Below are 26661 nucleotides of genomic sequence, written 5' to 3'. Positions count from 1 at the left end.
CTGTCAATTGCACTTGTTGTGACTGCGCTTACTGTGGCGTAAGCAGGGTTAAGTTGTTATTTTTATGAAGATATTTTTTTCTTATAAGTAACGCCACCTGAATAAAGACTCAAATGAAGTTGAACTGAGTTCTTTAAAGTAAACATGTTGGGTTAGCGCTTGTTTCCACGTAGAAATTCCGTTTCTTTAAGGAACTGTTTTTTTATAGAATCTTGTTTATTAGTATACGTGTTTTAATATTAACATTCACACGAACATCTCCTTTGCAGTGCTCGCAAAAAACCAATCCCTTCGAATTTTAAACAACTTATGAGGATTGACATATGTATTGTGTTCACACGACAGTCCAGTTTTGCGCATTACTGCATCCCGCGAAACTGGATTCGTGGGAACAAGCACTTACGTATTTCTTACTCAAAGGTTTCAGCTATGAATAAAAATATTTTTAAGTAATATAAAGAGAGGACGTATTAATGTATGTAGGTACAAACTCTAAGCGTAAAGTTAACTTAACCTCGTACAATTAACTCTTAACTTTTGGGTTAACTCCAACGATAATCGCTTTCCACGCCGTCGATTTTAAAGAGTTTACAATCGATTGTCTCGCTAATTTGTCGTGACGTCACGGTTGACATCATTGTGCCCGAATAAATTCGATTTTGGGCCAAACGAAATGGATTTAGGTGCCACGCTTTTGATTCTTCGGTGTCTAGACGATTCGAATTCGATAAATAAAGGTCAAACATTGTCTGTGGACCTAGTTTTTTTTTCAATAAAATACGCTTTTTGACACTAATCTTTGAACTTATAATCTGTTTCATTGATTAATCACGTTTATCAACACTTAAAAAGTGGTTCGTGCCGCGATTTAGATCGTGTTATCATAATCAGAAATTTGTTAGAAATTATTTTAATTAATAAAAACAAAACTTTCATTTCAGAAGGCGACAAAATAAGCGTACGTAACTTTGTTATTAAAATTAGAATTTATTTATTCGATATTATCATCGATGAAATACTCGTACACGTCGTTATACTCGTATTGACATAATGTTATCACTATGTATGACATCACTTACGAGTACATGCATACGAAAATACATTACAAGACTGAGTTGCACAACCTAACTTTGACCGTAATGACCGTATGGAGTTTGATCGATTTTTGACGTTTGTGACAAACATAAAAAATCTGTCAAACTCCATACTTACAAGAAATACTGGTTATCGTTAGGTAAAGTTACTGTCAAAGTTAGGTAGTGCAACTCAGTCTAGTAATGTATTTTCGAATCATCGTATCATACTAAAAGCGCCGGTTATTATTAAAGTTACAGTTACAGTAAGTTGCTGTAACTCAGCCTTAGATTTGCAGTAGTGTATGTGAAATTTTATGCTAAAGGTTAACGTGATACTCAAAATTTGATTCAGATTCGTTTTTCTAGTTTGTTGATCTAAATATTGCTGAATCAGTAACGGCCGGTTCACATATGTCTCCGTTTTACTGTTCCGTTTTATCGTGTACGTTTTTTTTCGTCGATGGCGTATTTAGTTGCATGAGCGACTTCACACACATGACATAGTAGGTATTCTGTATACAGTAATACATACATCGACGAAAAAAAAACGTACACGATAAAACGGAACAGTAGAACGGAGACATGTGTGAACCGGCCGTAAGTAGCTGCGTATAGAGTCTGTGTAATACTTTGCAACACGATAGGCCCAATCGGTATAGCAGCTTACCCCAATTTCCAAATTTCCCAAACTGCTTTTTAACCTCGCAAAAAACTTTCATAAGAAAATACGCTCTTCGAAGAAATTCCGACCTTTGGAGCCCGATCCCGGGCCAATTTAAACTTAGTTTTAAAGTCGGGGACTCAATTTACACAAGTCCCTCTGCGGAACGGTTCGGGACTTAGACGGAACCAATTGCACTTAGTCTGTACTTTTCTTGGAATTAAAACTTTACTAGCGATTGCATTTGGCTTCGTCTGGAGTTATGTATTTGCGAAAAATATAATATATGAGTTTCTAGAACTATTGACCTGTTTTGTATCTTGAAATGTTTCGTAAGTCCCGAGGGGATTTTCCCGAAAACCATTTCCTTAGAATAATTTGCTCTGTTTGTCTATGGCTCGTTAAAGGCAATAAAATAAGTAGGTCTTGGTTCTGAATGATCTTCATCATTACCATCAGCTTAACTAGCTTTTGTAATACACATTCAACGACTTTCGTCGAAGTCGAAGTCGTGACATTGTCAGTTCAGATGGAAAATGATAATGCTGTCCTGAAACCTAGTAATCGCATTCCATATTTTTTCACCTATACACATTGAATTTGGAACAAATAATAAAGCACATGCGCCAAACGATGAGATCGCAACAAAGAATTGCCGATGTTTATGGCTGAAATACAATCATAGTAGGGNATGGCCCCTTATTGATACTGTATAGAAGTTACAGTGGGAACGAGAGGTGGGAATAGTCCCGTATATCGAAGGCTGAAAAATAAGTTAAGTAAATATTGTTTTGCGATGTCATTATTATTTTAATGAGAAACAAGTAACTATTCATTATTTACGATAATAAATCAATTTAAAAATACCGAGTGATTGGTTGATTGACAACTGTCAATGAACTTAATAAATTATGTGTGTGTATTTATGTTTTACAATAATAAAAAAATGTTTTACTAGTTTTGCGTTCTTCTACTTTTATTAACATTGAATAATTGTTCGACATTATAACGCAAATATTTATTTAACGTGACAATAAGCATTTAAATGAATATTTAACTAGATTCAAATGTTAATTTAAGGCAAACCTTTAAGGGAGAGTCTGTTATACTGTACCGGATAACATTTTCTGACTAGTCGTTATAATTTTTCTTTGATAGCAACATAGCTCACTATAGGTAGCGCCCTAGACTACTTTTCATTTTGCAATGGCATCCGACAACTGCATTTTCTGTTAGACATTACAACTTTTTACTTGGTGTTTAATGCTATTTTTTATGTATGGACCTAAGGGCATTACTCATTAAAACGTGTTTGATAATTTTGTTATTTTAATTAGCTGACATACCTTTTTTACCTTACAATTTGTAATAAAGCGAACTCATTAAGTTTGGTGAAGATTGTTTTTGCAGAAATGTTAGTTATTTCTACTACTGTACCTAATTCTCTACATATTTTTATACTGTAACTTACTTACCCTATCAATATTTAAAATCTAGAGAGGTGTCTGTTTTCAGGATAAAAAGATAAAAAACATATAATTAAGGAGATCGTGAAAAGGACGAAGACTTTAGTGAAGGGAGAAAGGTCTGAAGGACTCTATCATTGTAAACACAAAGTAAAATATCTCTGGATATAAGTACAAGTTAAAAATTAAATATTTTACCCGATTCTCCTCTTCCTTACTACTGTGTGTACATCTTCATTTAACCCTGATTTATTGAATTAACTCGTCATACAATAATTATCATCAATAACAGGAAAAAAAAATATCTGTCCCATACTGCTACAGAATTAAATTTCAACAACTGTACGATTTAATGAAGTCATTAAAACCAAACGAACCTCGCTATTTTAAATTTCACATAAAATGTAATGGTGCGAAATCACTGGCAAGAGTGACCAGAACAACGACGGGAGATTCCGTACAAATTATTCTTGAAGCGAAGCTTTAAATAATATATTATAATAATGCGATTCGGATTAAAACATAGAAGAAAAAGGCAATGATTTCTTATATTTTATTTTTTTGAGCCAATCAAATCAATTTTGAATCTGATCTTGAGTGCAGGTTCACTAGAAATGTATCTCTTACCAATTTTATAAATCTTCGGATTTTCCGACGTAGTAAAAGACCCCACAGAATACCAGCATTAATATTCTGGATTCCACCCTAGAGCATTTTGGTTCAAAAGTTCATGTTCATTTTTAAACCTATTCTAATTTTTTATTTGAACTGATTAAACAATTTTTCTTTCTTACTCTTACAAAAGTTACATTCTTCGATTCCCACGGAACCCTAAAATCAGATTGGTCGTCAGCTATGGATTCTAAATTATGTTATTTATATGTAATGGAAGTCAGTGCGGTCTGCGGTCTTCGTGGGTCAATAACTGGCATAACTACTAACGGCCTTCTGTGATTAACGAGTATGATACGATGTGTCTTACTGTAATAAAATGATTGTGACGGTTTGAATGTAACGGATTTTAGAATTGATGATTCGATGAAATACAAATGTCTGCGGAAGAGTAATTGCTTATTATCGACTTGGCTTTGGTAAATTGGAGAGCACCTTAACGTTTTCCTGTAGTAGAGACTTAAAATTCTGATGATAATATTATGTGTTTTGTAACATACTTAGGCTGAGTTGCACCACCTAACTTTGACTGTAACTTTAACGATAACCGGTGTTTTTTGTATGGAGTTTGACATATTTTTGACGTTTGTCAAAGTTTAAGTAAGATGTTGCAACCCAGCCTTACAATTTTAACACTGACATTCAAAGTTGCACTCTAGGGCGTATACCAAAGCGTTAGTTCGTAGATTTGACAGGTAACAATCATCGCGAAGCAGCAATAATGCTTTGAAAAATAGTCCCACATAGCCTTTTTATGATAAGAAAATTTTTTCGATAAAAATACCAATCGAATTCATAACCTTCTTTCTGAAGTCATTAAAAATAACGCATTGATTAAAATAGTAAACAATTTGATGTGGTGATTTCTGAAAAGTTGCTTGATGAAAAGGACATTCAAAACATTCCATGCTAAAATTTCGGAATTTGGCGCTTTGAACACTTCACGCTTACTCATTAATCGGTCCAATTGAAGCGAAAGATCCCTTATTTGACCTTAAACAGAATGATTGTCCTCTTTTAACATCAAAGATTTCACAGAGACGAAACGTTCAAAAATATACCTAAATCTTCAAAGAAAATCAGCAGAATGTTCAGATAGCCATGTGTTAATATCGGTCGTAGTTTATACCCTTCACATATTTCACCCAACAAGCTAGCAGATTTACACAATATATTTTGTCAAATACGTATTTTCACACGCAGTATAAATATTCTGCTCGTGTCCACGAAAACTAGGATTGCGACTGAAAATAATATTTTCCTCGTACCATGTTGGGAGATAAATTCGTCCCCTGCAAAGCACCATCTACGGAAGTGTCCCGAACCTCACACTTGATATGAGTGATAGAAGGTTCATTTGGTCAATCTAAATTGTATATAACTCAAAGGTGACTGACTGACTCACTGAGTGACATAGTGATATAATAAAGGCACTGCCAAAACCACTGGTCGGATCGGGCTGAAATTTGACATGCAGGTAGATGATATGACGCATCCGCTAAGGATTTTACGAAACTTCACCCCTAAGGGGGTAAAACGGGATCCACGCGTACGAAGTCGCGGGTGGTCGCTAGTTTTCTATAATTTTCACAAAAATGACATGGCAAGCTAATTTCAAATGGAATTGATCAACGCTCTTTTAGTTCTTAAATACTCGTATACCTATTCTCCCGCCAAAACCTTTTGTCTGTATCCACAACGAGGAAACTCTTGGCTTGCACCTCAGCTGATGGAAAGTGACCTATTTCTTCTTTCTTTTACATTCTAATAAGAAAAGACCAATAGTTGATGGTTTAATTACTTCTGAGATTACTTTTGTAAATCTTTTTAATTTTTATCCTTTTCTACATACCTTTATAAATTATAATTATTACAAGAAAACACTCCATATTCCATCACAACTGTTCACTTGCAATAATTCAAACACTACTTCGAGTTCTGAATTTATTTTATAGTCATAGACTAACTGCCGATTACAGACCTCTCCACGGTTGATTAGTGTCAAGCGAATCAAAGTGGTTTGACTGAATAACACTCTTTGGTCCTTTTCCATCAAGCAATCATCTGCCGACGCGCTAGCCAATGCATTTTGATTGATATTATGCGGTATTTACATTTGATTTATATTGCGTATTTACCAGGAAACACTAGGGAAGATTACCACCTCATTCCCATAACTAAATGCATAGAAAAACAAACCATAACCCAGATAGATAGCAAATCATTTTGCAAACACTTAACAAACAAAAAAAATTATAGTTGCGGCAGAACAATTAAAGTATATGAAAACAGCCAAAGACAAAGACAAGCATGAGTAATAAAAGTAGTGTGTACAATTGGAAAAAAATTCCTGCGTTAGAGTGATGTGTAAAACAGCAAAGAGCTCAGTGTAAACACTGCCCTGAAAAGGGCAGAACAATATTTCCAGCTCTTGCTAGAGAATGCGCGAAACGCACGAGAACGGAATAAACCCGCCCGCTTTCCGCAAAAATGCTTATATTTTCTACTTCTTCTTGTCGTGTCGACAACAAACACAAAACCCAAAACTCCGCTACAAGAGTGGCGTTGTCAGTGGCATCAATTAAATCTTCCTGCGTGCAGTTGTTTGGGCACGCAGGACACAGCATCATGTGCTTCATCGACTGGGGAACAAAACCGCACTTGCACTCCAAGTTTGAACCATCCAATGTGTATATGTCCCAGTGGATATACTGCAATAATTTACACTATGTCCGGGACAGCTCGACCCTCCCAGGAAGAAGGCTAAACGAAGGATTGGAGTTATTGTACGACCATCCGCTTTTTCGTTTGTTTGCTTTGAATTATATAAAGTCCTTGAGAGCGACTTATAAAAAATAATACCTTTTATACAAAAGGTTGACTGAGAAGGTTTCCGTTAGATGAAGTGATGTCTTAGGAAAAGTCTTATAAAAATGATACCAAAAATTATGTGTTGAACTTAAATATTGCTCGCTAAGAAGCAAATAAGTAACATCTACTCATTTAGTCGATAGCAAGTTAGCAAATGTCTGACAAATCTGCACTTGGGCACAATTTTTATTACATTGTTCAGTTTATACATAAAAGTCTTTGGTTGAGAGGCATGCAGAAGTTAAATGAACCTATAGTAAACCGCCCGATAATTATCAACAATATTTTTTTTAACAAGTTCCTCATAAAATCTTATGATTTTCGCACATCGCACTGATTTATTAAACTGAAAATTAAACAAACTGCTTCCGCAAAACACCGATAGGAATTAAAGACAGAAATCGATCTGAATAGAAATTCTACTCCATAATGCAGTTTCTTCACTTACCATAAAAGCCCTATAAAGGCAGATTAATTATAGACAATCGGCACATCGACCCCGTCTTTAAGAAACAACTGATTCGCAACCAGTTGTTAAATAATAACCAAGGTAATGGAAGCTGTTTGATAGCGTTCCAGAAACGGCACGTTAACCCTTATGGATCTGATGGATGTATGGAAATAAAAGCAAGAAGTTATTGTCTCTTACTTTGGGACTGAAATTGACCAAAGTGAGAGAGAGGAGCTCGCTGCACTCATAGGATAAAAATCTTTACTGTGTAGAGACAGTCAAAAAATGTCTCAATATTATTGCATTGTTTATTATGTAATAGAGATTTATGCTTTGAACTAAGGCTGAGTTGCACCATCTTACTTTAACTTTGACAAACGTCAAAAATCTGTCAAACTCCATACAAAAAACACCGGTTATCGTTATAGTAGGTCAAAGTTAGGTGGTGCAACTCAGCCTTAGTAGTTAAAAGTGTTCAAATATTGCTTGCTCGCATGTGCTCCGCATGGCACAAACCATCGCTCTGATCGAGCTATGCGAGATGCTGCAGTCTTATCACTAAGGTCATTTCAGTCACAAGATAAAACTAGACATCTTTACGGATCTCCATAACCAATGATGCTATTTGTCAGAATGAAAGGTAAAAGATTAAGTACTTAGCGCTATTAATTAAGTTTTATTGAATAGCATTTTTTTTCAGACTCAAATATAAATAAGTACTAAAAGACCAGTCATCTAACGCCCATCACGCATTCTAAGGGTTATGTTCAAGCAATAAACAGCGTATAGATGATTGTTGTGAGTCGAACATACACTTTCCCCGGGCGTCGCGTGCGCCGATCGCATCGATGAAGCCTTTGAAAGACTAGCTTCGCGAAATTAAGTCATAAGCTTACGCGTGAGGACTTAGAATTAAGTGACACGTATTTTTTGATAAGGGTCAGACAAGTAAATCTTATCATAGCCTTGGCATCGCTTGATTGATGGTTACAGAAAAGGTCACTTATGACGTAAATTGCCTCTGCCTTGGATGTCAGGAGGCACAGAATTTTATTATTATAATTATGTTACTTCATACCATCATACTTGTGTAAACTAATTTATGTACTTACCTACATTTAGGTAGGCACTACTAGAGCAATAATTTTTTTTTAAAGAATTTTTCTTCAACTTATTAAAACTTCATAGTTACCTCATAAAAGAGGTATATGCAGCTCAGTATAAACCTTGCCAAGCTCTCTTACACTATTATTACAACACGCACAATATTTTATAATAATTTCAGGAAGAATCGATTATGAAACAACACAATAGATTTACAAGTTTGAAAGTCTTATCATTATCTATCTAACCCAGTTTTTAGGTCATCAGAGTTTAATCTTATGTCAGCTAACCTTTTCTATCGTCAGGACAACTATATTGTCCCACCAGTCACGGAGGCAACTAGTGGGATCAGGTGCGGCTCACCCACTAAAACTACTTAATAAAAACCTAAATTTTCTAACCTATTTCATCAGCTTATACCTTACCCCAAGTCCACCTAAACCGGTAGCCAGGCTGCCAGCTCACAATATATCCCGGACGATTTATCGTCATTGGAAATTATTTCTCGATGAAAATCCGAGAAACAAAATACGACGCAGATTCCAACGGGCTCCGCTTACCAGTTGAACTGTGTTAGGCACTCGTAGGGTCTCCAAAAACTAGGTATGTCCTGAAACTGGTTTAGGTTAGTGCCTTTTTTCGGCACTCGTGAGGATTTAATCCGCATGCGGATTGCACATGCATTAGCAGCACATAGTCCAGTCAATAAAGCATTATAGAGGGAAAACCGTGGAACACAATTTCTGACTTTGGGATTTTATTTAGACTAGTTAGGAGGTGAAAATAGCAAAAGTCCCCGCCCTTAGCCCTTTTGATATGTTCACCTCCTAACTAGTCTAAATAAAGTCCCGAGGTCAGATATTGTGTTCCAGGCATTTCCCTCTACATCGTCGTTAAAGTATTCATTGAAAAATTAAAACTCAGTTCTCAACCATTCACGCAAAAAAAGGTTTTAGTTTTTATAGTAGGTAGGTATGTAATATTATTTTAATTAAAAAAAGAAATAAAACAAATGTAACAATGCATAAATATTTTAGAAAAATATTTACACAAATGGCATTTTACTAGGTATTTAAGTTAAAATATAATACATTTCATTTGATTTGAATTTTTTTAAACGATTTTTTTATAGAAAACAAATTTTTGTTTGTTCATGATTCGTAATTGATTTCCATCTGTTATTCCAATAATAAAAGTCACAAGTTCATATTAATAATTATTACACGTTTCAAAATATTACTTTGGCTTAAAATATTTGGTCCTATAAACCATTTAACCGTGTTAACCCTACAGTGCGATATTGGTTTAAGTTTATTGTTATTGCAATAAAATGGCCCGGCTGCAAATCAGATCGGCACGGATTGCGAATACTACAATTTATAAAACCCGTCGCTTGCCACTGACAGGTTTGAACACTGTTCGCTGTCAAATACTGTCAATTGCACTTGTTGTGACTGCGCTTACTGTGGCGTAAGCAGGGTTAAGTTCTTATTTTTATGAAGATATTTTTTTTCTTATAAGAAACGCCACCTGAATAAAGACTCGTATAATTAACTCCTAAGTTTTGGGTTAACTCCAGCGATAATCGCTTTCCACGCCGTCGATTTTAAAGAGTTTACAATCGATTGTCTCGCTAATTTGTCGTGACGTCACGGTTGACATCATTGTGCCCGAATAAATTCGATTTTGGGCCAAACGAAATGGATTTAAGTGCCACGCTTTTGATTCTTCGGTGTCTAGACGATTCGAATTCGATAAATGAAGGTCAAACATTGTCTGTGGACCTAGTTTTTTTCAATAAAATACGCTTTTTGACACTAATCTTTGAACTCTATAATCTGATTTATTGATTAATCAACACTTAAAAAGTGGTTCGTGCCGCGATTTCGATCGTGTTATCATATTTAGACTTACCAAATCAGGAATTGGTTAGAAATTATTTTAATTAATAAAAACAAAATAACTTTCATTTCAGAAGGCGACAAAATAAGCGGCCGTAACTTTGTTATTAGAATTTATTTATTCGATATTATCAGCGATGAAATACACGTTGTTACATTGACTTAGATGTTATCACTATGACATCACTTACAGTTATCAGTACAGGCATACGAAAATACATTAGGTACTTAGCCTGAGTTGCACCACCTAACTTTGATCGTAACTTTAACGATACCTACCTAAACGGTGTTTTTTGTATGGAGTTTGACAGATTTTTGACGTACATGTCAAAGTTAAAGTAACACGGTGCCTTAGAATTGTAGTAGTGTATGTGATATTTTATGCTAATTAAAACGTGAAACTAAAATTTTGATTCAGATTCGTTTTTCTAGTTTGTTGATTTAATATTGCTGAATCAGTAAGTAGCTACGTATAGAGTCTGTGTAATACTTTGCAACACGATAGGCCCAATCGGTATAGCAGCTTACCCTAATTTCCAAATTTTCCAAACTGCTTTTTAACATCGCAAAAAACTTTCATAAGAAAATACGCTCTTCGAAGAAATTCCGACCTTTGGAGCCCGATCCCGGGCCAATTTAAACTTAGTTTTAACCCTATACTTGGCAAGGCCGGTTTTGGTTAATATTTGTGATTTACACTGTAAATATTGGATTTAGGACGAGTAAAAATCATGTAAAAAATACGAAAAAAAATCTTAGGTATGTAGTTTTGGAAATATAGTATGTATCTTTAAGTGCACATTGCCAGCTTTGTAATAAATTAAAATATGGTTTATTTTTTAGTAGAAATTAGTTATTTAAATGAAAATTACTACAAAACCTTAAGCTATACCTTATTTGAGAAATAAAAAATAAGTATCTTTTACAAAAAACTGAAAACAAAGTAAAAAAACCACTTCAAAGTCTGTAACTCCTTGCAAGTATAGCTGCATTTGAATGTATGAGAACCACTCCATCAGCTTCGTTGGAGTACCTCCTGAATCGCAGACCCCTCTTACCATCCAGGAGATGCAAATGCAGATAGGACATATGGGAATCCTGCAAGACCATTAAAAAAATACGAGGGGTATTGACGCCAACTGGTTCCGAACTGTGTTCACGTTTTCGATTGAAGATAATTTGATACCCAACTTGCAGTGGAAACGCAAGATAGCGGAAATGGATCTCTGGAACTCCCTGGGAAACTATTCAGCAGTCGAACTGGCTGAAATTCTTCAATCACCAGCTTTAGAAGCAGATACATGCAGCAGCCTGGATAGGCTGCTCGCTTTTTGGGGTGATCTGGCTTGTTTGGAGTAGGAAGATAACCACCCAAGAGGATCAGGAGGCTAAAAGCGGTTTCTAATTCATCAGCTGAAGTGTCACCGCTACTGACTTTCGACCTGGTTCCAGATTTTGGAACCGAAACTAGGATATTGCGCGCCTGATTTTGTTGCTGATGCACTAAGTTGTCCAAAAAACAACGATTATTATTACATGAATTAAAACTCACATCACAAATTATAATTTACAGCTTTGAATATTATTAACTAATAACATAATCCCTTTTTTATGCAATAAAATCTATAAAAAACCTATAAAATAAAGTCAACGGGAACCTGGCGGTGTGTCTTTAAAGATACATTCAAAATTGAAAGTAAATCATTACGTATCTGACAATGTGCATTTCGAGATACATTCGGACAATCCGCATCGTACAGAATAATTATACAAGTTTTGGGTTGAAAAAACAGCACTATCATCAAGAAGCATTTATTTACTATCCATATTACTAGAAATAATCACCAATATTCTTCAAAAAAAACACCGAAAATAATTAAAATTATCAGCCGGTGCGTAGACGCCTGTCAACGGTCTGACATTTTGAATATTACTGTTAAATCTGTGCAGCCTGTAGCGATTCTATACTGTGTAACACAATCTGTAGTATTTGGGCTAACGTTATATTTAAAAAACATTTGAAAAAAGTATTTGGTTTCTCCTCCATATTTTTGTTTTGGTCAACGTATCTTTAAATGCACAATGCCAAGAAAAGGGTTAAAGTCGGGGACTCAATTTACACAAGTCCCTCTGCGGAACGGACCGGGACTTAGACGGAACCAATTGCACTTAGTCTGTACTTTTCTTTGAATTAAAACTTTACTAGCGATTGCATTTGGATTCGTCTGGAGTTATGTATTTGCGAAAAATATAATATTTTAAGTTTCTAGAATTGACCTACTTCTTTTAACTAGAAATGTTCCGTAAGTCCCGAGGGGATTTTCCCGAAAACCATTTCGTTAGAACAAATTGCCCAATAATAAAAATTTTGTTCTGTTTGTCTGTCGTTCGTTTAAAGGCACTAGAAAGTCTTGGTATTCTGAATGCTTTTATCGTCATCAGCTGTAGCTAGTGAGCACCAGTTTACCCTGTTTTCGACTGGTCACATCCAGTTTTAAAATCAGCGACTTTTCGTGAGTCGTGATGATGTCGATTTGGATAGAAAATTAAATTCTATCAGACTAAGAAATGAGACCTAATTATCACATTATATTATTTAATTTGAAAACAATAAAAAGCTTGCGTCAAACGATGAGATCTCAACAAAGAATGCCTCTGTTTCTGTTCTATGAAATACAATCAAAGTAACACTTTTACCATCTTTCAAATCACTTTCGCAGCCTAGGTATTCCAATAAGTCCAGCCATCGGAGAAACGTTCAATTCCGAGCTTTCAAGACTTATGAACCGAGTCAGTGTGTCGGCTTTCCTATGAGAAAAGCTTTTTGAATCCTTTGTCTCGATGATGAGGACCCCAATACTGTAATTGAACGTCATGGTTATGGTCATGGTAGACTCTTTGACATGTTGTAATAGAACGACATAAACCGGTATTATCTTTGGTTGTACAGCTGTTTTGTGGGTATAAGGCTTTTCGCAGTTTCTCTATTTTGTACTTTATTAGTATCTTGTTTAGGATTCGCAAAGAGAGACATGATTGAAAGAAAGAGAGTTCAGAACTCGGAACAAAACTACTCATCTATAGACTAACGCCCGTATTCACAAACATTACAGTGAGGTCTCACAGTGCGCCTGGACGCACAGGGTCACACACGAACTAATCACAGAGCTCTCAACGCTGTGCGTTCGATATGCTGCTTTATTTAAGCAAGCATCGTTTGTGATTACGGGCGTTTGCACTGCGATATCTTATCCAATTGTATTTAGAATGGTTTTGCAACAAAACTGTTTATATATTAATGTCTGTTATAGTTTAATGTGTTGTCGATTGTAAAAAACAAAAGCCATTAGCCTGTGAAATAATCAACATACATTTAAAAAAGCACTCCTCTTTACGCGTAGGCAAAATCATTTGTCGAAAAAATCCATAAAAACAATACATTCATATTACCTACCCATACCTACGTCATACGTTTAAGTAAATACTCGTATATGCCAAACAACGTAAGACCTTCCATCGAAGTTTCCCTCTTTAACTCGATTTTCAGGTAAGAACTTTTCAAATAAATCCTTTTGTTGCAAACTTAAATTGTTTTCTGTTAGACTTGTTCCTAATAAAATATACGACCCATACGAAGTTTTTTCGAGAAACGACAGGATAATAAAGTATTAATCATACGTGGACAATATTACAAAAGTTCTCGTGTGTTTGTACCTATTACTTCTTTTATTATGAACAAAGTTACGTTTATGACAGACTAGCTTTTGCCCGCGGCTTCGCCCGCGTGGAATTTTGTCTGTCACAGAAAAACTTTATCGCGCACGTCCCTGTTTTAAATACCGGGATAAAAACAATCCTATGTCTTTTCCCGGGACTCAAACTATCTCAATGCTAAATTTCATCAAAATCGGTTCAGTGGTTTAGGCGTGAAAGCAAGACAGACAGACAGACAGAGTTACTTTCGCATTTATAATAATATAAGTAGGTATAATAGATAGTGCATAGATTATATTTCGTTATTTTACTTAACGACGCAGCGACCACGAATAAAGATCCTGGTAAACATGATAAATATTTATGTACTTATCTAAAATTAGACTAATTTCGTGCTAACAAATACAGTGATGTAACTACCGGGAGACTAAAAGGACTAGAAATAATTTAAATAAAAGATACACGAGAATTCTACTGAGGGTCAGCGTATCTTATGATTTCGTTTTTCTACTTGATACAACCTAAACAGTTTTAAAGAAAAGTAGGTCCGGCCAGCCTATACCTTTGAACTTAATTTAGCCAGAAGGAAAAGTGCCTATTCTATACCTTTAACCCATAAAATTTTGTTCTCCTCCACAAAGCATCGTTTCACAACAAACTTTTTAGCCAAAACAACAAACATATTACATAAATTGCCAGTCTGCAGACAGACAATACTCGTCCACATATCTCCGCGACAGGTTTTCCTCTTACTGCACGGATTTTCGTAAAGTCTCGCTCTGATTCCTACGGTTTAGCCATTTTACTGTGTTATGAAAAACACTTATGATCGCCTAGAATGCGGTCGCGTGATCAGAAATACAATTTTGCCTCAGTTCTCTAATGGGAACGGGATGCCACCTAATTCTGTGTTGAAATTTAATGCTGACAATAATTTTTCTGTTTACAACAGCAATTTAAGACCGAGGAATTTACTTTCCTGTATAATATTAACGTTTTAATGCGTGATATTGTAAGTTAAGTATAATACTTCGCATTAAGTTTATTACGTCAATTAATTTTACGCGGCACGCACGTTGACGTTTAAAAAAAGTGCATAATAAAATGATTATTGTTTTACACAGAGTATTAATTTTTGAAAGTGCTTAAAACTCGATTTTGCAAACTGGTAGCGCCATCTCTTATTTGAGGACAAAGTTGTCTTCTCTGGATTACGGTGGCGCGGTGACGTAAAACAGTTAACGTAATACTTTATGTAAGGGATAGATGTCTCTTTTTGCGGAATTTATTATGATGGTGTAATTGTTGCATGTTTTTTTAAATAGAAAATGGAAATAAAAAATTATCTATTACGTAAAACGTCTCAGCAGTATTTAAAAAAGAGTCATAAACTAACTTCTTTTACTCATTATTTATCGTGTCATTTTTCACATTGCACTTGCACATTTTTTTCATTGACTACTTTTAAAAGATTTCAGTTCTATTATTCAGGCTTATATAGGCTATTTTTGCTTCCAGGTTACCAAATGTCCCGCAAATCATGCGAGGCCGGTGGGTCGCGAGGCTCCTGCATGTGGGTGCAAGAATGCAACCGAGTCGGGGGCAAACATGCAGGAGTGTGCATAGACCGATTCATCATCGGCTCTTGCTGTTTACTGCCAGAGAAGCCAATCAGTATAGAAGGTATGTGTTCATACACTATCTCATGGGAGCTATCAACAAGTAGGACATTTTGTGTTCTAATTATATTGCAAAATTAATTGGATAGGTACCTACTAATTAAGTACCTATATTGCAAAATTAATTGGTTAGGTACCAGCTCATCTTACAGCAGATTATGGGCACAAAAGGTGTGCGTTTACTAGAGAACATACTTTTACACTAGTCATGAGCATAAAAGTCATGAAGAAACTACTTGCTTACCTACCTAATATAAAAAACATAACCCTCATTCTGGCGCAGTCGCGTAAAAATTATGCATCCGTCACCATTTTGCCACTAAAGGTCCTACTGATATCGCGTTGTGTTAGGTAAAGTAAAACGAGTCATTGGTTTATGTTTTAAATGGAAATTATTTATCTTTTGTTCTCGTAGCCTAGTCGTAATTTAAAGTATTTATGTAATGCTTTTTAATATTGGAAGTGAAGAGTTTTAATTTTATTACAATGTCTTTTGTGTTTTTGTACTAGGTGATACTTCGCTTTCAGTTGCCGTTTGCGGCGACTAAGTTCTAAAACTTTATCTACCGATAAAATGAAGGAATGGTTTTATAATTTACGCATGTTATTAGTTATTTCAGGCAAAATTATTAAGAATTTTCTAATTAATAATTGATCGTACAAAATTGTATTTAAATTATATTTATATTTTTCAACGTTACAGAGGAATAAATTTTATTAGTATTCTCATCATAGTATTTTTTCTTTTCCAGAAACACAAAGTCCAGTCACAATGACAGAAAAACCATATACACCGCCACCTAGCGGTCACAGCACGACGCACCAGCAAGTGGAGGCGTCAACACAAACAATAGCACGGCCAAACTGGCAAACTCAGAGACCGTCGTTCATGACCAAACCAATAGATGGCGCGCCCACGTCCTACAGTTATAGACCGCCAGAAATAAACTTACCTTCCTTAGACAATTTAGAATCGAGTAGCGAAAAAAATAGTGATATAGTTAATAAAATAACGTATAACAGTGTAAATAAGTACCAAAATGTAAATAGGCCGAGTGAAGCGGAAACTAGTCCCCACAATAAGATTTCGTCTAGTCTTAGTATATTATCGGGAGCGCGGCCGATGGCCGTGTCGGAGCAGCATGCTGAAAATAGCATTTCGTCAGGTGAGTTTGAGAATTTATTAGTTCCTAATAAAAAGTATAGATGGCGCTTTTAACGATAGTTATTAATTTTATAGGTTTTATTAAGAATATTTACAGTAGTCAACTGACTTATTTTGCTTTCATAGAAGGTAATCGCATAATTATAAAAATCATAATCTTTAAAACAATCCCACGAAGAAAATCATATTCGACAGTTAAAGTTAAAAAAAAATACCAATGTAGGTACTCTGAATTTCTGCATTGATCCATTATTGACTTTCATTTATCCCACAATTCCAGCACAAATAATGTCGAGACCAAGCAACTTGAACACCATCCACTGGCAGGCGACGACAGAGCCCTCCTTTATCACGAAACCCCGACCCTCCAACTGGGAGAAGCCGGCTGGCAAGCCGAAGCCAACGAAGAAGTTCACCACGACCACCAGCAAGCCGCACAAGAACTACCAGAAGCCGAAGGATCCGTACGTCAAGACGGACGAGTCGACGCAAGCGCCGATTCAGACCACGGCGGCGGCTACTAATAATGCTTGTAACTATTACCACCTTTCTTTCCCACCGCTGCAACACCTGTTAAAACTCATTAAAACTCATTTATTTATGGAAATAGGCTTAAAAAAAGCACTTTTACACGTCCCAGTATTAACCCTACCACTGCTTCAGGACAATAAATGGGCCAGTGCTGAGAAGAAGCAGCGCAAGAAACTCAGTCACTATTGTCAGCCTCTTTTTCAAAGGTTTACATGCTTTAAAATGTACAAAGTTATAAATATTTATGCGAGCTAGGCAGTAACGTATCCCAAACATTTTTATCTTTTAAATAATCATCGACTTTATAGTAGCCCTTTTTCATTAAGGTACTTTTCATATTGTGCTTTGAATTTATGAATGGGTAGTTCTACAACAGTTTGTGGTAATTTATTAAAGAATTTAATACATTTTCCCATAAATGAATTACCAATCTTATGCAATCTGAAATTTGGAACGGCAAGTTTATTTTTGTGAATAAATCCTGTGTAGCCAGGATCTATATCTTGACCGCCAATAAAAACCTAACCAGTGAAGGTCAAGTTTGTCCCGGGGGAAAGTTAAACTGTCATTGGTCCCGCAACGAAATTAATCAGAAGAACATAGGATAAGTTCAAAGTTAAGGTTTGACTTCCTTCATTGCAAAACGGATGACAGGTGACAAACTCAGGTTTAGTAACCTTTATGAAAATGCTGGTGAGTTTATTACGTCATTAGGTCATTTAGGCCTGGTTCAGACACAGCGATAATCGCGACTCGTACATTTGCATCAAAAGGTAATTACATTGTTACCGCCTGAGTGCCCAGCCAATTTGAACCACCCAGAAACCGCGTGGTTATTGCGATTATCACGGTTATCTGAACCAGGACTTATATTAGTCTTAGGTTGGGTTACACCATCTTACTTTAACTTTAACAAACGTCAAAACTCTGTCAAACTCCACACAAAAAGCACCGCTTATCGTTAAAGTTACGGTCAAAGTTAGGTGGTGCAACTCAGCCTTAGTCTTCACTGCAGGAGCACGACTGTCTGCAATTTACTAGAAGCAAATAAGGGATTTAATCTATATTCAGCAGTAAACGTCCTATGGCTGAGATGATGATGATGATGAATCTATATTCAAACACTGGTCAATCAAAATGCTTATGCAATAACGTAACTATTCTCTTTTTAAGCGGCTAAGGTATTAACGCATAATTCGAACATAACCAGCTCTTAAAAAAGCGTCCAGTCAACGTTCTCAAAGAGTTCGTTCGTTCGTTTCAGCCAAATGACGTCCACTGCTGGAAAAAGGCCTCCCCCAAGGTTTTCCACAATGAACGGTCCTGCGCTGCCCGCATCCAGGCTCTTCCCGCGACCTTTACCAGATCGTCGGTCCACCTAGTAGGAGGCCTGCCCACGCTACGTTTTCCAGCCCGTGGTCGCCACTCGAGAACTTTCCTGCCCCAACGGCCATCGTCTCTACGAGCTATGTGCCCCGCCCACTGCCACTTGATTTTAGCAATTCTGCGAGCTATGTCGGTTACTTTGGTTCTCCTACGGATCTCCTCATTTCTGATTCGATCACGCAGGGAAACTCCGAGCATAGCCCGCTCCATCGCCCTTTGGGTGACCTTGAGCCTTCTTATGAGGCCCATAGTAAGCGACCACGTTTCGGATCCATATGTCAACACTGGCAACACACGTCTCAAAGAGTATAAAAACAAAAAAGCCGACAAAAAGTAAGCCACGGTAAAACAATTTGTAAGCCAATTTTCACTTGACTCGTAACCAAAGAGTATGATCGTCTCAAAATAAATTGCGGCAATTCTAATGCCCGTGCCTGAATGGGGTCGAGGTGTAATCTCCCTGCACGATAAAGCTTGTGTCTCATCAAACAAATTGCATACTTTTTGTGACGAGAAAAGATTTTTCCCTTTATTGCCCCGCTTGAGATCGTGATTTACTTGTGAGATGAGTGAAGATTTAGAGGCTGAGAGTGTATGGGTTTTTAAGCTGTTAGGTACTTAACATGATAATTCCTGTTCTTTATTATATTTTGTAAGCATACGAACATTTTTGTGATTTTTTTTTTGTGTTGGCGAAGTAATTGAATCACCCGCAGCCTTAGGTACAGTCTGATACCTGGATTGTAATAAAATACAATAAAACTCATTTATACGAGTATTATTGTAAATAGGCTTTTAAAAAACCATTTTACACGTCCCAGTATTAACCATACCAATGCTTCGGGACAATAAATGGGCCAGTGCTGAGAAGAAGAAGCGCAAGACAATCGACATCATATTTAGACCATAAATAGATACCCTAGTGTTTAGCTTAGTGAGTCGTCGTCTGCTTAATGCGCCAGGTCCTATTATAATTCTTACATGTATTGCTAGATCTCATGCAATTTTAAATAGTTTGGATAGTAAGATTAATAAGAAACTTTTAAATGTTGATGAAATCACAAAGGTACGCACCTCTGGCTCAACACTACTCCGGTCTCCGATAAAGCAGAAGAAGTTATTTAAATTAAATTATGTTGAAGGAGGACTTCCAGCTGACAAAATGCCTTATGGTCTAAACAACCAGGTTACTCACCTCATTATTTTCTCCCATTCCAGAGTGCGGTGTAACATCAATGTGGCCGCGTCCAGAGACGCGGATCATGGGCGGCAAGGACTCCAGCTTCGGCAAGTGGCCGTGGCAGGTGTCTGTGAGACGGAACTCCTACTTCGGGTTTTCCTCCACGCATCGGTGTGGGGGCGCCATCATCAACGAAGGCTGGATCGCTACGGCTGGCCATTGTGTTGATGAGTAAGTTTTCTGGATACTAAGATATTAGCTGATTAATCTCCTTAAGGTTCAGCCAAACCTTAAACATTTAAGTCTGATCGACATCACTGCACGCCGGCTGATCGCGTGTGATCTCGTTGGTTTGACTGAACCTATTTCTTAAACAAGTAGGTATAAATGTGTCTGTTAGTATAGCTTCAAGCTTGCGATTGGACTTAACATTGAAAAGCAGTACTAATGAATAGATTTACGCTAGAGTTTGCTCTAAATATTAGTATTCAACCATTACAGGATTAAACCGTTGAGTTCATAGACAGGGTTTTGGGGGTTAAAATAAAAGATACCTACGGCCTATACTCGTATTTCTATAAAGATTACGATGTGAAAACCAACCACAAATTTTTCTTTCGGGATTACATTCTGGACTAGATTGGTTGACAATAACAATTTGAGGACTCCATGTGCAAGGATTATTTTAGTACCTACTCTTTATCATCAGTTCCTTTTCCTAATCATCTTCTTATTGTTTCCAGCCTCCTCACCTCCCAAATAAGGATACGAGTCGGCGAATACGACTTCTCATCAGTGTCAGAACAGTACCCGTTTGTGGAACGCGGCGTGGCACGGAAGGCCGTCCATCCCAAGTACAATTTCTTCACGTACGAGTACGATCTGGCGCTGGTGAAGTTAGAAGCGCCGGTTCAGTTCGCCCCCCATATATCCCCGATCTGTCTGCCGGCGACCGATGACCTGCTGGTGGGGGAAAACGCCACTGTGACAGGGTGGGGCAGGCTGTCTGAGGGAGGGGTGCTGCCGTCTATTTTACAAGAGGTGAGTGAGGTATTGGGTATAATGAGCACAGAATTATCTTAACAATAAGTTTTTATACAACAGTAAATTACATTACTACGCTAAACCAATCCCATGAATGATCGTGGGATCATTCCTGAAGCAGTATTTTTTTAATTTAATCACTAAAGTTATTTACGATAAAGTTGGTATATTAATTTGGACAGCAAAACATTTTAGTAAAAAATATTGAAATTCCACCTTAAGGTACTTAAGTATACTTTGCTAGATAGGAAACAAAAGATGCGTTTATGGCATCTTTCGGGCTTCGGGCGGGATCATTTAATTTTGTCTATAATATTAATAGGTTTTATAGTTTAATCTAAGCTGTTTTTTTTTTTTCAAACAGTTTCAGAATATTGTTCTCCATTTCAAGTTAATCAGAATCTCATTAATGCTCTTCCAGGTGCAAGTGCCAATAGTGTCGAACGAGCGGTGCAAGTCGATGTTCCTCCGGGCTGGCAGGCACGAGTTCATACCAGACATCTTCCTGTGCGCCGGCCACGAGAGAGGCGGCCACGACTCCTGCCAGGGAGACTCGGGGGGGCCGCTACAGGTAAACAGTCATAATAATCATTATCATTATCATCGTCATAATCATTATCATCTTCGTCATCATTATCATTATCATAATCATCATCAGACCATTTTAGTCTCCACTAATTTACCGGAGGCAAATGGAGGATTTAGCTTTCACAAGTTATGCTGGCCATACGTTGGTTGATCAGGTGCGGAGGCTTGACGTTTGCATATTTCTTAGTCGTATCTTACAACATCTACGGAAAAAATGGCACTCCCATTCTTCCATCCATCCTATTACATTCTGTCGGAACCACATGCCTAAAATTACAGCCAAGAAAAAGCGATGGAATAAACGAGTAGCAAGGTTATGCAGATAAAGATTTTTATTGAGTTAATCACATCAGAAAATTAAACTGAACAACAAACCATTCCATTCATCAACTACAACTATAAAAGTGCTGAACTTTGAGATTGACTCGACATAAAAAGTAATCCTAGAATACACAATATATTTATTCGACAGAAAGCATCTTTGCAAAAATAACTGACAATTCAATTTGTCTTGAAAAACTCTCGTCGTCCCATCCAGGCATCCCAGTCTAACCAAATCAAGGCACTCAGCCGAAATGTCTTGTTATCCTAGAAACAGTTATCGTTGTTGTATTTCGTGTTGTATTTTTTCAGGTAAAAGGGAAAGACCAAAGGTATTTCCTCGCCGGCATCATTAGTTGGGGTATAGGATGCGGCGAAGCGAATCTGCCCGGCGTTTGCACGAGAATATCAAAATTTGTGCCCTGGATATTACAGACGGTGAACTCTTAAGAGATACTTTGTGAAGTGCTGAATGAACGTGCGCGTAGGCGCGACAAACGACTCAATATGACCACGAACGGACTTAACAAGTGCATTGCAAGTTACCTTCAAAAATGTTGAATGGAATCAACATTTTCTGAGGCGTTTCATTTGGAATAGTCCACCCGAAGCTGTAGAGCCTAACGACACTGTAGTTTGCGTTTTGAAGCTTCAAAGCGGTGATAAGCTCGGCTTGAACAATAGAACGCCTTTTATCAACTCAATTCTCCAGGGATACTCTTGAAGAGTCCTTATTAATGGTTCCGTTTGTCCCTCTCATATGTCCCAAGTTTCTGGAAGGTGCGAGAGTGGCAAATGAAGTCAGAAATTCGGGAATCAAGTTGCAGAGTGTCCCTGCCCTATACCAATAAACGTTGGACCGATGTTATCATTGATAGTATTTTATTTTTACTGATTTACTTGACGAAATTTTATTGTAAGTTGAAGTTTATTGGTAAAGGGGAACGGTGCAAGAATTAATTGTATTCTTCCGCCTTAAGCACTTGGTACCATTTCGTATATTTCGTGTAAATAATGTAAACTGTATGAGCTAATGTAACCTTTCTACAAAAATGTTATTTTGATTAATTTAGGTTTAGACACGAAAATATTGTAAATACACTGTATTTTACGTACCTACGTATTTCTTGCCTTTTAGTTTAGTGATTTTTTAAACTTTTTATACAGTATTATTTACGCATTGTTTTGGTTGAATATCTATGCCAGCTTTTTGTAAATAATTTCCTACAATTTCATTTTCCTTGACTATTTCGTGTAATTATTGTAAACTTTCTGTTGTTAGAAGTGTTATTTAAATGCTTTAATGAAACTTTAAATTTACGAGACCTCACAAGTTAAGCATTTTATGTATATGCGCACTGATGTGATGTTTGTCTATAGTATATTTCTATTACAATTTTGTTTGAATGGATAGTTTATGATGATGTTGATTTAATATTGTTTATATTAAATATTGAATACACTCTTTGTTTTCATTTTGTCTCTTGAATTATTTGAAAATAAATACCATGGATTACTTGCCTATTCTAGGAATCGACGCCGATAGCTGTACCTACATAAAGCTACATTATGTTATGTAGTTTCTTCAATAAAGTTTGGTCCGATGTGCTACAATGTACATTGGAAATAATATATTACAATAATTTGTATGTGTGATTTACTTACCATTTTGGTTTGAGTAAAATCCTTTGGTAAGAGATGATCCAATAAATCTATTAGCTAAATTGAGAAATATTAATGGACTACCGCTCTCAAATATTCACGAATAAGGCTAATATGATGAAATAGGTATTTGGGACAATCCAAATATGCAGCAGGCATTTAAATTTCATCATGCGGGGAAACTATGACTACGCAATTATCGGGGTAATATTAAATAGATTTTCATTAAATTTGAGGGCTAATTTGCCGTAAAGCCTGTTCTATAGAGGTCCAGACCACAAATTCTAACCAACCTATTATGGTTCATATTTGGGTCAGTAACGAGAGTGATCAGTCCACTAACTGCCCCAAATAGATAATTTTGATGAACTGGACCACCGCAGAATGGACCATGTGGTTAAATTTTATCGCCTGCCAGTTTCAATTTTGTAAATGGTTTCCTAGTGCATGTTAATTTTTATGTGTGACCTATTTTACCCATTATTGATTTGTGTGTTTTTACTTTTGTAAGATTTTGTAACAGCGAAATCAAGGAAAGAACAAAAAGTAACTAAACACAAAATGAAAAAATATAAAGGACGTAATAAATAATATATTAATTACAAAAATATTACGTAGATGATCTGTTCCAATCCTCTTTACAAAGTAATTAATAAAAACAATCCGTGCATTTTTACATTTAATATAAACACTTAATTATGTGCTTGTAATAACTTATTTATTTTATTTAAAATAGGTTCGTTAAAATCGGTCTAGGTAGCACGATCAGAATAAATTGGATTGGAATGAAAATTAAATCTTAACACTAAAAATAAATTCATTTACAATCAGGCACATTATTATTAAAATTGATCTACATACCTCATTAATATTTTAAAAACCATGCAATCATGCATTATATGTTAGAGCCAACACATCCCGAACTCCTGCATAGGCGTACTCAACCACGATTGGAAATTCTCCACTGATCTGTCTTGATTCAATGTGATATAACTTCGGTACCATGTTGAAAACACACAGTCGTAGTAAAATGTTAACAAGTTTCTAAACTCTGGATCACAGCTTTCGAAACCAGGATGAATCGCGTCTGGAGTATTTTTGCAATGTATACTATTGTACTTCACATCGTATATAGCTATTGTACGAGTTGTGGCCTCTCTGGGTACACCAAACTCCAAATCCATGATCCACGGCGCATGATCTAGAACTTCTCCATATCTGCAAAATCCATCTATAATTAGATTCGGATCCAGCGGTAGCATCATCGCACTGGGAAACAGATCTTTTGGCAACGACAAACAGAAGTCTATATGATCCTTGGGACGTCCAATAAGACTGTCCTTAGCATCATAAAATGGTGGATCATTAACATTTTCAAACTCGCAATAACTCTCACCCAGTTCATTTGGCGCGGTTTGTTCAGGCGAATAGTAGTTCTGATTCTGGTGACACTGAGGCATAGGTACGATTTCTTCGATGACAACTGCAGGTGGTACCATTGGCACGATAGCCGGTGGAGGATAGGGATATCCCCCAGAGTATGGGCAAACAGGAGGGAACATCACAGGAGGAGGTGGGAGCATTGGCATAGGCACAGGCTGAAATGGAAATCTGTAAAATGGACTGTGGAACCCCCATCTTGCAGCTTCGTCCCAGGGGGGGTAAGGAGCAGGATACATCAAATTTTGACCACCGTAAAAGGCTGCCATGTTTGACACAGGTACAACTGGTGGTGGTACCATCGGTACCATTGGCATTTTGGCGTGAGATTGAGTTCGAGGGTTTGGACATGGCGTTGACTTATTTGAACTTTTCTTTCTGTTCTTTTTTTGAATTGGTTTGAATTTTCTTCTAGTACTTTGTGTATTATTTTGTGACGATGCTTCTTTTTCTGTTTCGCTTGGATCATTTTCGTGATTTGAATTTGGGATTTTATTCGGGGATGATTTAAGAGCCATTTTGCTGCATACCTAAAAACGTAAACATTCAAAGTTTAGTTAACAATATTTAATATTTTACACAGAGTCAAATACTGAGGTCTTTAGAGACGGTACTTACTTTTTAACATGAAATCCGGGATGATGTTTATAGGCACAAAAATAACAAAAGATAAATAATTAAAATATAAATAACATTAAATCAAGCATTTAAAAAATACTCTCGTCACAATGACATTAGGAAAGAAATATGTAGGTACTTTTAGAAAAACACGACGTTACCGTTCCATTACATGCTTCTGTGATTTTCTTTTTTATACTTGTCTTCTAAAAGTAAAAAAAAAACAATATTATTAATAAAAAAAAATCAAGCAACTATTTTTACAAGTTGACCTACTTGACGACATAAGATGATAGCTGTCATAATTCATGATGCTTCTTGGACATTCTCCTCTTACGTCCAGCGATAAGCTGCCATTGGGCAGGAAATGAAAATGTGTTGCTCTTTTGACATTTTCGTCAAATAATAATATTAACTTCCGAGCCTTAAACCTGACTTTGTTTACGAGTAACTTGAAACAAATGCTCCATAATAAATGCCCTGCGTCAGAAGACACCGCGTTCCCTCGGGAGAGACCCTCTTCTGTATGATTTTTTTATCCGGCCCTCTGTCATTGTAGCGTTCTTCGGTATTTTTGTATTTTTTTATGTTATCAATCATCTAATTATTGTGATGGATTCAGATCTTCGTACAACCCAGAAAGAAAAAATATTTTTTGGTGAATTCTATTTTGATATTGCAATTTGCATTATTTGTGATTAGTATGAAACCATGTCGCTATGTACTAGTATATCATACTAACTTGTGCCCACGATTTCGCTTGGACTTGGTATTCTTCGAAGCGCACCCCATTTGAGGCGCATATATTGAAGCGCACCTAATGTTATGTTGCCCTGGTACTTTTTAGTAAACATAATATTTAAATGCTTATTATTTCTAAGCATAGCTACATAGGTGCGCCTCAAAATGCTTTGAGGAACTATCTTTTTAAATTCAACAGCATTAGTGAAAAGGTAGTAAGTAGATTTTGATTCCAAACTAACAATTGTTAACGGGAAACGAAATTATAACACTTTCCTTACTCAGACACATAAAAGGTTGGCACGGTTTGCGGATCAATCAAAGTTTTTCTCTTATTTGTGGAGCTGAGCTACTAGGTGCGGGTTTGAATCCGGCGAGTGCGGCTGCACA

The 26661-nt window shown here is 36.5% G+C and overlaps 2 protein-coding genes across 3 annotated transcripts in view; one reads left to right on the top strand and one right to left on the bottom strand.

Annotated features, from left to right (window-relative positions):
* The window catches only part of Sb (serine proteinase stubble), a 108731-nt gene extending 85900 nt beyond the window's left edge, over positions 1-22831 (top strand). Inside the window, 7 exon segments of the mRNA XM_028323752.1 lie at positions 15435-15599; positions 16348-16761; positions 17041-17292; positions 19896-20088; positions 20601-20898; positions 21323-21472; positions 22123-22831. Of these exon segments, the coding sequence (XP_028179553.1) occupies positions 15435-15599; positions 16348-16761; positions 17041-17292; positions 19896-20088; positions 20601-20898; positions 21323-21472; positions 22123-22260 (1610 nt within the window). The 3' untranslated portion in view covers positions 22261-22831.
* A 1326-nt stretch (positions 22832-24157) lies between these two features.
* LOC114366770 (leucine-rich repeat extensin-like protein 1) lies at positions 24158-25635 on the bottom strand. Of its 2 annotated transcripts, XM_028323747.1 has the most exons (3): positions 25531-25635; positions 24869-25442; positions 24599-24690 (listed from the first exon to the last, which is right to left on the bottom strand). In XM_028323747.1, the coding sequence occupies exons 2-3, from the start codon at positions 25428-25430 to the stop codon at positions 24674-24676; spliced, it is 579 nt and encodes a 192-aa protein (XP_028179548.1). In that variant the 5' UTR covers positions 25431-25442; positions 25531-25635; the 3' UTR covers positions 24599-24673. The 2 variants fall into 2 exon arrangements, with proteins under 2 accessions (XP_028179547.1, XP_028179548.1); XM_028323746.1 differs by having other exon boundaries at positions 24158-25442.
* Positions 25636-26661: the final 1026 nt, after the last annotated feature.

The sequence above is a fragment of the Ostrinia furnacalis genome, unplaced genomic scaffold (assembly GCF_004193835.3).
Source record: "Ostrinia furnacalis isolate ACB-3 unplaced genomic scaffold, ASM419383v2 OfSCF0682, whole genome shotgun sequence".
NCBI classification, from domain to species: domain Eukaryota; kingdom Metazoa; phylum Arthropoda; class Insecta; order Lepidoptera; family Crambidae; genus Ostrinia; species Ostrinia furnacalis.
This window is presented reverse-complemented; position numbering and strand designations above follow the sequence as displayed.

What these genes read in the sequence shown, in the direction of transcription:
- LOC114366770 (XM_028323746.1), bottom strand. Translation starts at nt 25,430, where the DNA reads ATGGCTCTTAAATCATCCCCGAATAAAATCCCAAATTCAAATCACGAA.